The sequence below is a fragment of the Mchenga conophoros genome, linkage group LG18 (assembly GCF_057382185.1).
Source record: "Mchenga conophoros isolate Kocher_MC1m ecotype Shallow Benthic linkage group LG18, M_conophoros_male_GT1.1, whole genome shotgun sequence".
Classification (NCBI taxonomy): domain Eukaryota; kingdom Metazoa; phylum Chordata; class Actinopteri; order Cichliformes; family Cichlidae; genus Mchenga; species Mchenga conophoros.
The window spans coordinates 12,719,750-12,735,315 of NC_140543.1; the positions used below are offsets into that span (position 1 = coordinate 12,719,750).

At 39.0% G+C, this 15,566-nt stretch overlaps 3 protein-coding genes across 3 annotated transcripts; 1 reads left to right on the forward strand and 2 right to left on the reverse strand.

Moving 5' to 3' along the window:
- Positions 1-701: 701 nt before the first annotated feature.
- Positions 702-4,732, reverse strand: tmem59 (transmembrane protein 59). The gene is made up of 8 exons (XM_085255101.1): positions 4,503-4,732; positions 4,175-4,280; positions 3,847-3,941; positions 3,403-3,555; positions 3,197-3,269; positions 2,935-3,058; positions 2,687-2,804; positions 702-1,450 (listed from the first exon to the last, which is right to left on the reverse strand). The coding sequence occupies exons 1-8, from the start codon at positions 4,656-4,658 to the stop codon at positions 1,298-1,300; spliced, it is 978 nt and encodes a 325-aa protein (XP_085111227.1). The 5' UTR covers positions 4,659-4,732; the 3' UTR covers positions 702-1,297.
- A 522-nt stretch (positions 4,733-5,254) lies between these two features.
- tceanc2 (transcription elongation factor A (SII) N-terminal and central domain containing 2) lies at positions 5,255-7,209 on the forward strand. The gene is made up of 4 exons (XM_085254107.1): positions 5,255-5,686; positions 5,763-5,904; positions 6,174-6,367; positions 6,683-7,209. Exons 1-4 carry the CDS (start codon positions 5,588-5,590, stop codon positions 6,869-6,871), a joined length of 624 nt encoding a protein of 207 aa, XP_085110233.1. The 5' UTR covers positions 5,255-5,587; the 3' UTR covers positions 6,872-7,209.
- Positions 7,210-7,323: 114 nt separating this feature from the next.
- On the reverse strand, positions 7,324-10,772 carry cdcp2 (CUB domain containing protein 2). The gene is made up of 6 exons (XM_085254967.1): positions 10,706-10,772; positions 10,149-10,496; positions 9,393-9,734; positions 8,054-8,407; positions 7,760-7,938; positions 7,324-7,629 (listed from the first exon to the last, which is right to left on the reverse strand). Exons 1-6 carry the CDS (start codon positions 10,770-10,772, stop codon positions 7,324-7,326), a joined length of 1,596 nt encoding a protein of 531 aa, XP_085111093.1.
- Positions 10,773-15,566: the final 4,794 nt, after the last annotated feature.

The following is a 15,566-nucleotide window of genomic DNA, read 5'->3' on the forward strand; positions in this document are numbered from 1 at the left end:
CAGAAAACCTGGAGGCACGGTCATTTTTCAATGTAGAAAAATGGTACATGTTCCACAGAGAGGGAGCAGCAGATAAATTTGGTCATGATTTTTCCCCTTATATTCACCACGTAATTGTCTCTTGAGATGTCTTCTAGGACATTTTATTGACAGGTCTTTCTATAATGTTTATAACATCAGGTAGCTAGAAAATTGCTTTAGGAGGCCAATGGTAAAGTAGTCATACAAGCAAATGTTCAAATAAACTTGGTATCTGTTTTTTTTTCCCCTCTGCAGTTGTAAAGCTGTGTGAAGGCGCATTACTTTACACGCGGCCCATCATACAATTTTTAACCTCATAGCAGAGATTGAAGATAAACACTAACACAGGAAGTGTTAGCTACTCTCAGTTTTGCCTCAGAGTTTTTATAGAGCCATTCTAGAAAACAGTGAGGTGTAGCAATAAGCGATCAAAAGAAAGTTTTGCATGTCTTGCACTACATAAAAAGGCAACATTGTGCCCACTACAATGTACTGTCAGAGATGCAAATTAGACCACTGCAGTTAAATGTAATTACTGTGGTATAATAAAAAGTAAAATCTACCTGTGTAGTTGTGTGAAGGCATTGAGCAAGAGTTCTACGACTCCTTTTGCAAACTATTATCTATTGCAATAGGAGTCATACGTTGGCATTTTAAACTTCAAGAACAAAAAACAGACATTAGATTCACTCTGTATTTAATTTGACTTATGATAAGAAGAGACAACAGTTAAGCAGGAAGGACTTACTGTTTGTACCATCACTATCAATTTATATAAAGAGCAGAGAATTTTGCTGTAAAATTCAATATCGTTAGGTTATCACCCCAGTAGAAACATAAAAGCAAACAGGGTAAGTCTGCAGTACCACCGCAACCTATTTTATCAAAAGTTAACGGTTTGGAAGAAACTTGCATCACTTCAAGTCACAAAGAGTTAATTTAAACATTCAATAAAGTAAGCACACGAATAGAGAGCTAATGCACACCAAAATTGCAATAAACCCCCCAAAACCTAGTTGACTTGTACTGCTGTCACTGTGCTATAATGCCTCAATTATGCCAATATACAGAAAAACTATCACTCCAACTTTAAAAGCTACGATTGACAGGAGGCAAAAAGAGAAAAAAATAAAAAAATAGGGGTGGAAAAAAAAAGTTCTGCAAGTAGTGAGACTCTGAAAGTAGTGACTTAAGACTACAATCAGGACAGGTCTTAAGCCAAAGGATAAAAATCAACTTGAGATTATACATAAAAGAGAATAACCCCCTTTGGGTTCTAGATGTTAGACTGCCCTAGGTTCACTTTGGAAGGGAGTGGTCCAGCCTCCTCTTCTGATCCATTGGAGGTGATGATCAGCAGGGAGGATGCTGGATATGGAATCAGTTTCTGTTCTTTAATGTATTCACTGTCTCCATAGATGCTTAATTTCTGAAAGAAAAAAAAAAAAAAAAAAAAAAGGAAATTTTTTTTAAACATCGTTTTGATGATTCTTTTTTTCCTGTCAACACAAACCTCATTATTCAAGGAATTCTTTAAAAAACATTTTTGCCAGCCACGATCTCTAAAGCTTCCATATTGTTTGGTCTATATATAAACCAGAAGTGTCAAAATGACTGTTCAGGAAATAACTTCAGCCCAAATGCACACACCAAGCCCACCCGCTATTTGTAAGGTGCCCTTTGTCTGGTATTTTTGCTGGTATTCTGTTCATTCAGTCACTTTTTTGCCCGTGTTAGTCTAGTAAGGTGGCTATTACATTTCTTGAGACCAGTCTTTGGTGATACAGAGTGAAGCATTTTGAGTATGCGACCAATGCAGACATGCTTGCATGCACTTCTCTAAAACACACAATGATGGTACGCGCAGGCAGAATACTGACTGGCTGAAACATCTGCTTGAAGGGAGCAACAGTGGCATTTGGCACAAAATGGAAGAAGTGTATATACACTGTATGAAAAAGTATGCATAAGAAACTGAATTAAGCAGAAGTGGATATCATATTTTCTTGTTTTTAAACAGTGTTTCTCTTCACTGTAAAGAAGCCATTTGTCTGTTATGATTTCTGTGTTCTCTGCAGCTCTGCCACCAGCTGTCGTTGGAGACAAAATATTTTGATGCTGCCCCCTGGTGACAGTACACTGCTATAACATGAGGATAAAGGTCCACGTAGCTCCTTGAAGACTCCACAAAGGACTGGCACACATATAAAGCATAAAGACGAGTTGGAAACAAAGAAATAGTCCTTTGGTATCATTCTGTGCTGCCACATTATAATGGGATTTATTACATATGAATGACATGTAGATTTGTGCAATTACTCTGCAGAGGGCTCTGGAAAGGGCATAATTTGAGAATCCTCATTTTAGAAATACTGGTTGGGTGATTTTGGACAAGACTGGCATTTCCAACCTTTGTGCCAAGATATGCTAGTCACCTCGTAGCTGTAGCTTCATAATTACTATGCAGATGGGAAAGTGGAACCAAGTTTCTTATTTAACTTTGCAACAGCACAATAAGCAATTATCCATTTAAAAATAATTTATACGGAGTATAAAAACAGAACTACAGCAACTAAATTCACACATAGCAGATACGCCCAGATTAAGCTTGTGTGCTAAACAAACTGCTGTAAACCACTTAAACAAACAAGAACAGATATCATACCTCAGCAGGTACATACTGATCCACAGCAGTTGCCACAGTGGCACAGCAGATCCAGATCAGGACAAAAACAGACAGGACCAGAGTTGTGGTAAGGATCCACCCCGGTAGCCAAGGATTCCTGAGGAGTAAAGGATAAGTATCAAGGTTATGTAGCTGCACAAAGGCAAGACCCTCAATACCATTAATATCCTGTTCAAGTTAAGTAACAGCACCTCTTGGACAATGTAGACAGAAATGTGCTAACCAACCTTGAGAGAGAGCTGAAAAGATTGTATTCGTCATTATAGGTGTGGTCCCCAGCCATGTCTCTGTCCCTCTCCTGGATTAAAGTGCGTTCGTAGTCCTTAAATACAGGGCTGCTCAGTCCAGGAACTTGAAAACAAGAAACCAAACTCAGAAAGATATTCAGTGATGTCTGCCTTAACCTAACACATTCTTTGAGATCAAAACTACTTTCGTCCTTAACTAATTACTTTATTTATTTTTTAAGAGGATGAATGAAACTCTTACAGCTCTTCTGAGGTTCCTCTTTAACATATTTTTCCAGTTCAAACTGGGAGAAGAACTTGATTTCAGGTACAGCCTGTTAAATATAGGGCAGATTTTTATTTATTTATTTTTCCTAGTCATTTTGCTCCATTACATTTGCACATTACCAGGGTGAAGTGCATTGTTTTGCATCTGGTAGATTAGGGGGTTGGTTTTCTTTTACTTACCTGGCAAATGATGACTTTGCCATCATCAGCCTGGAGGTAAAAAGTCCATGTGGAAGTGATGAAGCTGTGGGCCTGACTCATTACATCATCCCAGAAACCTCGGACCAAAGTCAATGGGTACAGAAGGTGAATCTTAGGCATCATGCTCTCCAACTGGGGGAAAAAAACAAACAAACATATTGAACAAAGGATTATTTTAAAAGTGGGAGCTGAAGTGCAACAAATACAGAATCAAGAGAGATCAAACAGCTGACCTAAATGAAAGCTGCATGCTCCAGTACCAAAGCCATCCCTACAGTAAAGTTGCAAAAGCAATTTCAAGTCTCTGCATTTAAACTTTAGTTAAATGCATTCACTGAATCTGAACTAACTATGAAAAAAACTACTAATACTGCAGATGGTTCTGTGGAAGCCACTGCGTGAATGCGTTATACACAGTCATACCTGCTTATTTCGCTGCTCAGCGAAGGGGAGCTGATTCTGACAGCCCAGGTTGCATGCATACTGCTCATCAGACTGGGTGTAGGCTTCGTGACAGGCTGCAGAAGTTTGAAAGAGGTGAGCGATAACAGATGATAGAGCCAACAGATCAAACTGGATTGTGGATACAGAACAAAGAGTCTCTAGAGCAAGCTTACACCATGGAACTGGATGTACTAAAACGGAAGCAGATTGTAAGAAATACTTTATTGTTACGAGCATAGCACGTAATTAGTTAGCAAACCTCTTCGACAGCACAGCTGTGAATTAACTGGGTCAGTGCATAGCTTACTTGATTCACACTCGGATTTGGTCTGATTTAAATCTTCGCTGTCACGGACAAACTGACAAATGGAGAACAGGCGGCAGCCTCTCTGACAGGCATATAGTTCTTCCTCCTGTACAATAAAAAACAAACGGGAGGACCAGTTGAATGACTCGACAAACAAGGATATCCAGCTGAAAGATGACGCACTTTCAAAACTTGTCATTCACAAACAATATTCGCTGAAGAAAAATGCATTGCAAAAAAGGAAAAAACACACGCTTGTCCACTTATTAAACGCAAAAGCTAGCTAATGGTAGCAGCAGTCGCTTTCCTTTTCAATATGACAACTTACCCGAGGATAGGTATGCAAACTGTATGTCATTTCACATGATTTATGGCAGGACGCAGTGTTTCCCAAGACGCTGTCAAATACATCTGAAGATACTAAGGTGCCTGCGAACAGGACGGCGAGTCCCAAAGTGCAGACAATTGAGGAAAGAGACCCCATTTCGCCTGCCAAAACCTAAACAAATAACACGATCCTCTTCCTCGTTCTCCTTATCGGGTTGTGTTCTCGCGGGAACTTTATCTCGCGCGAGACTTTTTTCAGAGTTTGCTAAATTTAAGGTTTGCTAAGTTTAAAAACCCTAAAATCTTGTTTGGAAAACAATGTTCCAACATGAGAAGTTCTGTTTTGTATTCAATGTAAACAGTTTGTGTTTTCCGTCTTCTTTTTTTTCTTTGTAAACTATATCCACAAATACTCAACAATAATATTTTGACTAAAAAAAACCTAAAATCCTAACAGTAACAATAATCAAACAATAAATAGTGGAAAAAAATCAATGTGTTCATTTGTATTGTTTTCCGAAGCAAAAATAATAAATAAAAAAAAGACTGATATCCGAAAAGTCAGAGAGGAAGATAAGGCCAAATTATTCAAAAGACATTTTACTGAGAATACCAGCGATGATACTAATATAATAATAGTATTATATTACTTTAAAATTAATATTCATATTATACAAAAACGTTGGTCATTTATTTACTGAAATTTTGTACACGAGGGCTTCCACATCTTTCTAATCTGCTGAAGAGATTCATTGTTTCCGAGTGTACGTAAAGGCAACATTGCCACTGCCATTATTTACCATAGCCATCCAGCTACTGTTAGCTCTATCAAAGAGATTATTTATCGCAGTTGTAGCGATAATATGGAGCTATCCTTTAGTAGACTATAGCGGAATTACATAATTAACACTGGCAAAGCATTTATTCAGTTAAATTTGGCTTGAGTTAGACAACGTTACCCGAAAGGCAGAAAGTAGCTGTTAGCTGAACCACGTAGGAAATCGGCTTCTTTTTAGTCAAACTGTTGTATTAAAATTTGTCAATCTCATTCTTTCTACAAAGAAGCTTCCTGGCTTGCCTTTGAACATGGACAAGTTTGTAGTGCGGTTTCCTAAGGGAGACGCACCTAAAAAATCGAAGACAGACGAAAAGGTGTACAAACAGACTACAATTGAATCTCTACGGGTAAGACATTAGGCATGCATGTATTGTGTGTTAACGCATTTATGTAGTAATTGCTTGCCTTTTGTGTTTCGTAAAGCGAGTGGTTGTTATTGAGGACATCATGCGTTACAAGTCAATGCTGGAGCTGCCAGAACAGAGCAAAGACAACCTGCTGACTGCCCTGAAAGAGCTGAGTAAGAAGGTCCCTTCCAAGGAGGTGCTCAAGTCCACGAAAATAGGTAAACACAATTTTTAATAACTCTTTATACAGATGGGCTGTCGTTAGAAAGTCATTTAAGTTTCCATTTTAGTTCAAAGATTGCACAACCAACCTTTATAACATGAATAACAGCTTACATGTGAGCTGAGTTTGCTTTTACTCTCTTATTACATGAGAATTATAACTCTGAAGAGCAAACCACTCATTAAAACAGTGTTCTCCTCATAAATGCCAGGCCAGTCAAATTCACAATATTCACATACGTAATCAAAACATCTCTCTGCTAAGGTCACACTGTCAACAAAATGCGAAAGCATCTGGATCCCGAAGTAAGTTCAATGGCAGCAAAGGTTTACACGGACTGGAGGACGTTCATCGAGGAGAATTCCAATAAGCCATCCATTGAAGTGCGCTCGGACAAACAGTCTGAAGGACTCAGGAGCAACGCTAGAAGGCTCATGTCTGAAGCACTAGAGGTCAAGGTAAGATGGAGAATCTCAGGGCAATCGTGAAACATGGCTTTAGAAAGATTTATTTTTTTTATTATTTTCGTTTCTTCCCGTTTCCTTCCTTATCATGTTACATGTTGAATGTAAGCCTGAAAATCAGCATATATGATTTATTGATCGCTGTTTACGAGTGTATTTTAACTTATGCACATTTATTAATTTAAAATATTCCATTCCCAGCACTGGCATGTTCTTTATAAGAAGTATCTGAATGCTTGTTCATCTTACAGCTACTTGTTGTCTGTCTGACTCATTCCTGAAATATTTCTGTTCATCTTTCACCTACAGGAAGATTCTGGTCTTATAGACAACATCGAGAGGGAAGTGTTTCACCAGAGCTCCCGACTGGTCAGCACTTCATACAGACGGACTGTTAGAGCACTTGTGTTTGCCTTCAAACACAACCCTGAGGTCAGAGCTCAGGTGAAGAACAGCACAATAGCAGTCAACAAGCTGGTCTCTAAATACAAAAAATAACAGAATAATAAACTATGTAGAGCCAGCTGTATATGGAAAATAGTTTTAATACAATTGGAGAAGGATTTTATGCACACATTTTTTTACATTTTATTTTTATTGTTTTCTTGATTTTCTGTAAAGAAGTTTAAAAAAAATCTTTTTGTGGCACATCAGTAGCCTAGCACTTTTTGCAACTGCACATGAATCATTGTAAAGAATACTGTAGGTGATGATATTAATGCTATTCCTTTTTGTAATGTAATAATGTAGGCATTCTTTTTCAACAGGTGCATTGTTTTTTTGTCTTGTAAATGAACATTTTTATACGAAACATGATTTAAAGCATGACAACTTAAGCACTGGAGTCCTGTCTTTGATGAAGAAGAGCTAATATAATCACATACATATATATATATATATATATATATATATATATATATATATATATATATATATACATATATATATATCTAAAGAAGCACTAGCCAAACAATAGCTATAACCATGAGAATAACAGCCAGAACACAAATGCTAATAAAGACAATATCGCTCAAATCATGAGGCTCAGCTTCTGGATCCCCTTCACTGCCACTGCTACCATTGTCAGTTTGCTGGGCCTGCTCCTCCAGACGACGCTCCTCTGCAGAAATGATGGACACTGATGCTATTTTCCGCAGGGCATCGCACTGCAATTTATATTCTTGTACATTTTCCTGCTTCCCATCAGAGAAATCAATGTAGAGTTTGTTTACAAGCATGGTAATGTTCCGATGTTTCTGTAAGGGATCATTAGATACAGTATTAATAGAAGCAAGTCGCAAGTGTCTGCAACAATTGTTTAGCAGTTTAAATAGGGCAAATTGCTGCCTATTATAGTGTGCCAGTAAATGAGAACATGTTAGTCACCTGGCTGGCAGTACCACAGTCGACAAACTGAGCCACTATCTTGTATGAAGTGGTCGTTAACTGCGCTGTACAGGTCGGGTTTCCTAAGTAGATGCTCTCACGGTCCAGCTGAGGTAAGGACTGCTGGGGTATCACAATGGTGAATTCTGATCTTGTGCAGCTAACATTTACAGGCACCACTTGGATTGAGGAAAAAAAATCACACTTTTTAAGAGCAGCATAAGAATGATATGGAAAAAGTTAACAAAAAGATATTTTAGAAGTTAATCATACGCCTGTACAAGGAATATTTACCTCCCTGATAAGAAGCGGTGAATCCTCTGTGTGCTTCATTTCTGTCTGTGCTGAGCACGACCAGCAACTTGTTGCCCTTTGAGACGAGAGAAGAAGGATGCTCCCTGCCACACCAGCGTCCCATCAGAGCGTCCGTCTGGCTATTCCCATCATAAACTGCGACAGAGTCATAGTCGCACTCATCTGATAAACTGTTGCGGTCCTCCAAGTCCATTAAGGGGAAGAAGAGTTTGATGCGGTAGCCTGCGGCTAGAGTGATGCTCCAGTGGCAGTTAATGTTGTTTGGGTAGATGTTGGGGAAATTTGGGCTGCTAAAGTTGCCACTCACATGAGACAGCACCTGCTGGCACTCACCTATTAAAGTACAGCCAATCAGATAGTCATTTGGATTGCAGATGTTAGCTTGCTGCACTGCGTTCATTTTATGATTGGCTTTTTTTGTACTTCATCCTCTCCATGCAGCCTCATGTAAGTCTCGGACTAAAAGTTTATGTTTAAGATCCTGGTCACTGTGTCTGGCAAATAAATTTTAAATGGGCAAATGACATTACCAGAGCCTCCTCCAGATGTTCTGTTTAACTCCCACAGACCAAAGACATGTTTATATGACTGATTTAATCAGTGACTGTAAGTTGGCTGCGTGTGTGACTATTAGAGTGTGTGGTTGTCTGCCTCTCTGTGTTAGATCTGTGATGGGCTGGGGGTTATAAATGGCATTTATACAGGTGTCTCTTCAAGTTTTTTTTTTTTTTATCCTTTTTGCCAGCTGGCTTATGCTCAACAAGGTCAAATGGGCACAGTCTGTGAGCAGCTTTCTAAAAGTTACTCTGCAGTTTCGACTGAACTCGAGTGTCCCTAGACCAGTCAAGGACCTTCACATTTGTGTTTATGATGGTGGTGTTTACCCAGTTTCTATGAAAGAGGATTTTTTTCTTTGCAACTGAAATGCTTCTATTTGATCAGATTGTTAGGGTATATTGTTTCATGCTCTTGATATCTCCTGTGGCTTGTTTCAGTCGAGCTGCAATACCTTTAGCCAATAATAAAATCCATTGTTCTCTGTTTTTTAAAATCCAACATTCTCACAAAATGTTCCCTGTTGATCTTTAGCTTTTTGAAATAGATTTTTTTGTGGGTTTCAAGGTAGATTTTCTGTTCTGTGAGTGAACAGAAGTTTTTAAACATAATTTGCTTTAGGTCGAATGTCAAATTGTTGATAATTGAAAAAAAATTACCTTTAGGTTTCTGCATTTACACCAAAAACATGAACACTCAAGGAGAAAAAATACAAAAGGACTTTGCATATTGATGTGAGAAAGCCGAAATCAAATTCACCTACCTGAATAATAGTAGGCCTTGAACCCACGTCCCCCAATGTTGAAGTCAGACTTGAAGACTACGAGAAGTTGGTTGGAAGTAGTGATGATGTTGGGGGGTTTATCTGTCCCACAGTATTTACCCAGATGCCGGTGGGTGACTGTTGGGCCGTCAAACAGGGCTACAAAGTCAAAGTTACATCCTTCATTGTTTTCCAGCTGGAAGTCCAAAAACACCAAGGTGACCACACTTGTGTTAGACACATGGATGGCCCAAGAGCAGTCGGCATTGTTGCTATACTCCTGGGGGTAGCCTGGGCTAGAAATTACTCCAGATAGTCCAGTCAGGACTCCACCACACATATCTAGAGAAGAAAAAATGCAGATTTAGATTTGCATTGGAAATCACATGCACGCTTTCTATTCAGTGTGCTGCATTTTTATAGCTAACTGTTAGTCCAAAGTTTAGGCAACAATTCAGGCATTTCTAGTCATGCTAATAGTTCTGCAACTTTTAGAAAAGAAAACAGTAACTAAATTGTAAACACGATAATATGTTCACTGTGAGCATTATGGTTTTGTGAAATTTGCCTCATCTACGCAGCCACTAGGATCCGTATGAGCTCTAATTGAATATAATATACAATATTTAAGTGAGGTCAAAACCAAGAAATTTCACTTACAAGACACGACTTAAACTGTCTAAACATGGCCGGACAAAATCAACTCAAGTTTTGGCCAACTATCCCTGTCACATTGCATTAAGTGTAACAAGCTACCTTTTCTGTAGCCAACAGTGAAGCCCCTGTAGGCCACATGGCGGTCTGAATGAAAGATGATGGACATGACATTCCAAGAAGAGGTGAATTGAGGTGGAGAGATGTCCCCACAAAATGTCCCGAGGAGGTTCCCTTCATCCTCAGATATGCCATTGTATATTTTAATGTAATCATAAGCACAGCTTGCGTGGTACTCCAGCTCAAAGTAGTGGAAAGTGAGGAGGACAGAGGAGCCCTCTGCTACCACAATTAGCCAGGAACAGTGTGTGTTGTAGGGGTATAGGCCTGGGAAGTTTGGGCTGGAGAAATTGCCAGATGGAGCAGAGAGGATTCCTCCACATTTGACTCCTTATAATGACAAAAAATAAACAAAACAAAACAGAAAAAACATTTCATTTCAGTTCAGAGAAAGAAGTCATGGTTCACCGTGAAAGTGTATTACAAGCTGACATTGAACAATTGGATCCCACCATTCTCTCTATATACAGTACCTGCAAGATAAAGCACTCCCATGAAATTTAAGCATTGCTCCATCAAGATAAAGAATGGCAACTCACCTTTTTTAGAATCAGCCTTGTCAAAGAGCAGTACTAAATGAATCAGTATAGTCACCCCGAGAGTCATGTTGTTATTGCTGATTTGGCTTTTGTCACACCCCAGCTACAATAACGGCAGAAACGCACAACGGCAATGTCAGAGCGCACAGCCTTGAGACATCAGCAGCGGTGCCTGTAGAGGTAAGAGGACTTTGAAAAATTCATCCGTAGCCTGAATGAGTAACCTGATAGCTGCCTAGGCCATGCTTTGCCTTTCCGCTAAATTTTAATGACTGATATCCAATGAGCATGAGTGGCTTGTCAGGACACTGTTTGGAGAGATGTTATACATTTTTAATGACACACACACACACACACACACACACACACACACACACACACACACACACACACACACACACACACACCCCAGTACACTAAACACCAGCTGCAAATGGAGTTAATAAAGAGGTAAGAAGGAGAGAAGGATGATCGTATTTGTCACTAATATAAATGGCTTCATTAATGTGACGTGAAAGAAAAGATCCCACAGTCACAAAGTAATAAGGGCACTGTGCAGGCTTTGTGTTTGTTAAAGCAGCTTAAGCATGCATTTGCATTTTAATGCACTTGAGTATATATAATGAGGTGAAGCGCAGAAATAGTGTTTATTGTTTCTGTTACTACTGAGGTTCACACCTGCAGCTTCTGTTTGAATAGTCTCATTGTACCTAAGCACAATTTTTAAAACAATGGGTTTCAGGAGGACGAGAACTTTATCATATCAAATCTTTTATTCTCAACAAATGCTTCATAATTGCTTTGTGGCAGTTCTGTTCATATAAGTTAAAGGGCTCATTTTTTGTGTAATAATGTGCTTGTTTTAAATTCAAACAAACACAGACTGTGCCACTGCATTGTATCTGATGAGTAAGGTAATTTTCCTCAGAAAATGCAAACCTTTTTAATGCAAATTCTGTTTATACTCTAATTTCTGTTTATGGGAAGAGTAATGTGGCGACTCTCAGACAGAGATTTTGTGGTATTTGCCAAACGCCAATCATATTCCATGAGTCATTCCTTCTGTTTTTGCAGCCTTATAGCCGAGCGGTGGAGACACATGTAGACAGTAATCCTGAGTCAATGTGATTGCACAGCAGACAGGGAGATAAAGTACTCTTAGTAAAAGCCTATTCTTCAAATAAATGTTTACTATTCCAGCAGTGCCGTGAAGGCAAGGCTTTTAGATTGAGCGTGTCTAATAGCTTCAGTGAGCAACACTAATTCCTAAAGAAACCTGCTAGATGGTGCTGTTACACTGTGAAAATAAAGTGAAAATCAACACTGGGTTTTAAAAAGTCATGTCAAGCTCTAAGCTGAAATAAATAAGAATGTGATTAAAATCAGTCAAGTGTTTTTGCACAGGGGTTCCTGGAACTAAAATGAACCGCCTTGCCTTTGAATTTTAATTCTGTCCTCTCTGAAAGCTTGTCATTGTTCAAGGATGTGGGTGCTGGGCAGTAGTGAAATGTGTTTCTGAAAGATACCGAGTGTTTAGAGCAATTAAATCACCTATTAGCAAGTAAATACTATAAAAAACAAAATGGTTGAAACTGAATTCCCGCAGAATAAAAATGAACTTCAGTCGCACAAAAGCAGACGTTTGACTGAAGAGTTTAATTCAATGATTTAGTTCCAGAAATGCATGAAAGGAGTGTTAAAATTATATTCAGGAACATAAAAAAAAGAAGCAATTTTAGTAAATATCAGAAGTGGGTGGTTATTTAGACATTTGGCAGTTGTGAAGAGTGGATGCTGTTGTTGATGGGCACACTCCACAGTCTGTCTAGCATCTTTTAATTGAAACCACACAATGGCAAATGCTATATTTGTGTGTGTTTTACAAAAATCTGTTTACTAAACATGTTTTTCCAAATGAAGACTGTCAAACTCAGCTGTAAGACTATGGTGGTAACTGCTGTTTGTGATGAATGGTTTTTATAGTTTACATAATCCAATTTATATAAGCAGGTGAAAAGTTAAATGGAAAAATTAACAATCATTGTGGGAATCAGGTGTTTCTGTTATGCTGCGGTGGGGCATTTGATGATTGGAGTCCAGCCTTTTCTTTAAAGGGAAGAGTAATTCCAAAGTTATTCTAAGTGATCATTGCATAATGAAACATCTCTATCCTACTTAAAGTGGGCTCTTACAGGATGGCAATGCCACCATAATTGATGGGTATAAAAATGATGTAATCCATATGCTATGGCCTTTAAAGTCGTCACCTCTGTACTCAGTATGAGATCTTGACAGGAGTTAGATTGCAGAGACTATGTTGTGGAAAAATTGAATTTCTGCATGTGACACTACATGAAACAGTTAATCACCACAGTTTTATGATATGTACAACTGTATCCAGTGACTTCTTGCCGTAATGTGTCTTTTAATGTCATTTAATGCATGGTATATTTGTAGAGATAAGATCTAATGATAACTTTTGGTGAAACAGTGAGATCAAGGTGCATTAATAATATTTAAATCTTAGAGCTTTACCTCTTGACTTAATGAATATTTTAGATAAAGCAGTGGTGATCAAGCAAAATTAAACAGGGACTTAAACAGGGACACTCCACTACAGCCTTGTACCCTGTAGTCCTGTGCAGTGTTACCTTTCAGCCAGAAATTGTTTTTTTTCTCCATTGCAATGATTTTGTTAACATCTCTACCTTCTCTATACCAAGGACAATACTGATTTGTTATTGCGCCGCCAATTGGGAGAACTCTCAGACTGGATTATGGCCAATAATGAGCTAAGCCTCCCTCTATAGTTATGAGGGCAATGAAATCCGTTATTCGGGTTATGAAACAAAAAGGAGAAGGGATTAACATTCTCCTGGCAATTGTGGCTATACTATCATTACTTAACTGCACCAGATGAGATGAGATTTGTCTTGCTAGTGATAGTTTTTGATATAAAATTAAAGAGTGGAAAAACGCACCACAGAGAATTTACACAGAAAATATGATATATATGATGGAAATTGGCCATATATATATATATAGCCAATATATATATATATATATATACCTTGTACAGTGGGGCAAAAAAGTATTTAGTCAGCCACCGATTGTGCAAGTTCCCCCACTTAAAATGATGACAGAGGTCAGTAATTTGCACCAGAGGTACACTTCAACTGTGAGAGACAGAATGTGAAAAAAAAATCCATGAATCCACATGGTAGGATTTGTAAAGAATTTATTCGTAAATTAGGGTGGAAAATAAGTATTTGGTCACCTCAAACAAGGAAAATCTCTGGCTCTCACAGACCTGTAACGTCTTCTGTAAGAAGCTTTTCTGTCCCCCACTCGTTACCTGTATGAATGGCACCTGTTTGAACTCATCATCTGTATAAAAGACACCTGTCCACAGCCTCAAACAGTCAGACTCCAAACTCCGCCATGGCCAAGACCAAAGAGCTTTCGAAGGACACCAGGAAAAGTATTGTAGACCTGCACCAGACTGGGAAGAGTGAATCTACAATAGGCAAGCAGCTTGGTGTGAAAAAATCAACTGTGGGAGCAATCATCAGAAAATGGAAGACATACAAGACCACTGATAATCTCCCTCGATCTGGGGCTCCACGCAAGATCTCATCCCGTGGGGTCAAAATGATCATGAGAACGGTGAGCAAAGATCCCAGAACCACACGGGGGGACCCGGTGAATGACCTGCAGAGAGCTGGGACCAAAGTAACAAAGGTCACCATCAGTAACACACTACAACGGCAGGGAATCAAATCCCGCAGTGCCAGACGTGTTCCGCTGCTGAAGCCAGTGCATGTCCAGGCCCGTCTGAAGTTTGCCAGAGAGCACATGGATGATACAGCAGAGGATTGGGAGAATGTCATGTGGTCAGATGAAACCAAAGTAGAACTTTTTGGTATAAACTCAACTCGTCGTGTTTGGAGGAAGAAGAATACTGAGTTGCATCCCAAGAACACCATACCTACTGTGAAGCATGGGGGTGGAAACATCATGCTATGGGGCTGTTTTTCTGCCAAGGGGACAGGACGACTGATCCGTGTTAAGGACAGAATGAATGGGGCCATGTATCGTGAGATTTTGAGCCAAAACCTCCTTCCATCAGTGAGAACTTTGAAGATGAAACGAGGCTGGGTCTTCCAACATGACAATGATCCAAAACACACCGCCCGGGCAACAAAGGAGTGGCTCCGTAAGAAGCATTTGAAAGTCCTGGAGTGGCCTAGCCAGTCTCCAGACCTCAACCCCATAGAAAATCTGTGGCGGGAGTTGAAAGTCCGTGTTGCTCGGCGACAGCCCCAAAACATCACTGCTCTCGAGAAGATCTGCATGGAGGAATGGGCCAAAATACCAGCTACTGTGTGTGCAAACCTGGTAAAGACCTATAGTAAACGTTTGACCTCTGTTATTGCCAACAAAGGTTATGTTACAAAGTATTGAGTTGTATTTTTGTTATTGACCAAATACTTATTTTCCACCCTGATTTACGAATAAATTCTTTACAAATCCTACCATGTGGATTCATGGATTTTTTTTTCACATTCTGTCTCTCACAGTTGAAGTGTACCTCTGGTGCAAATTACTGACCTCTGTCATCATTTTAGGTGGGGGAACTTGCACAATCGGTGGCTGACTAAATACTTTTTTGCCCCACTGTATGTCAGTATGATTAGAATAAGAACACTAAACCACTGATAAGATGTTTTTAAACAAATAGAAGTAAAACTTATTGTTAATAGTTACATATTAATATTAGTTACATATTTCAAATTTACCTTAACCTCCACTCCAAATGACAGCCCTGAAATGATATACTATTAGTCTGTCACAGTAAATG

Coding starts and splice junctions, on each gene's coding strand:
- tmem59 (XM_085255101.1), bottom strand. CDS start 4,658: ATGGGGTCTCTTTCCTCAATTGTCTGCACTTTGGGACTCGCCGTCCTG. Junction 3,942..4,174: donor CAAATCCGAGTGTGAATCAA/GTAAGCTATGCA, acceptor AAACTTCTGCAG/CCTGTCACGAAGCCTACACC. Junction 3,059..3,196: donor AGAGGAACCTCAGAAGAGCT/GTAAGAGTTTCA, acceptor CTTGTTTTCAAG/TTCCTGGACTGAGCAGCCCT.
- cdcp2 (XM_085254967.1), bottom strand. CDS start 10,772: ATGACTCTCGGGGTGACTATACTGATTCATTTAGTACTGCTCTTTGAC. Junction 10,497..10,705: donor CAAGGCTGATTCTAAAAAAG/GTGAGTTGCCAT, acceptor TGTCATTATAAG/GAGTCAAATGTGGAGGAATC. Junction 7,939..8,053: donor CACCGCTTCTTATCAGGGAG/GTAAATATTCCT, acceptor CCTCAATCCAAG/TGGTGCCTGTAAATGTTAGC.
- tceanc2 (XM_085254107.1), top strand. CDS start 5,588: ATGGACAAGTTTGTAGTGCGGTTTCCTAAGGGAGACGCACCTAAAAAA. Junction 5,687..5,762: donor CTACAATTGAATCTCTACGG/GTAAGACATTAG, acceptor TGTTTCGTAAAG/CGAGTGGTTGTTATTGAGGA. Junction 6,368..6,682: donor CTGAAGCACTAGAGGTCAAG/GTAAGATGGAGA, acceptor TTTCACCTACAG/GAAGATTCTGGTCTTATAGA.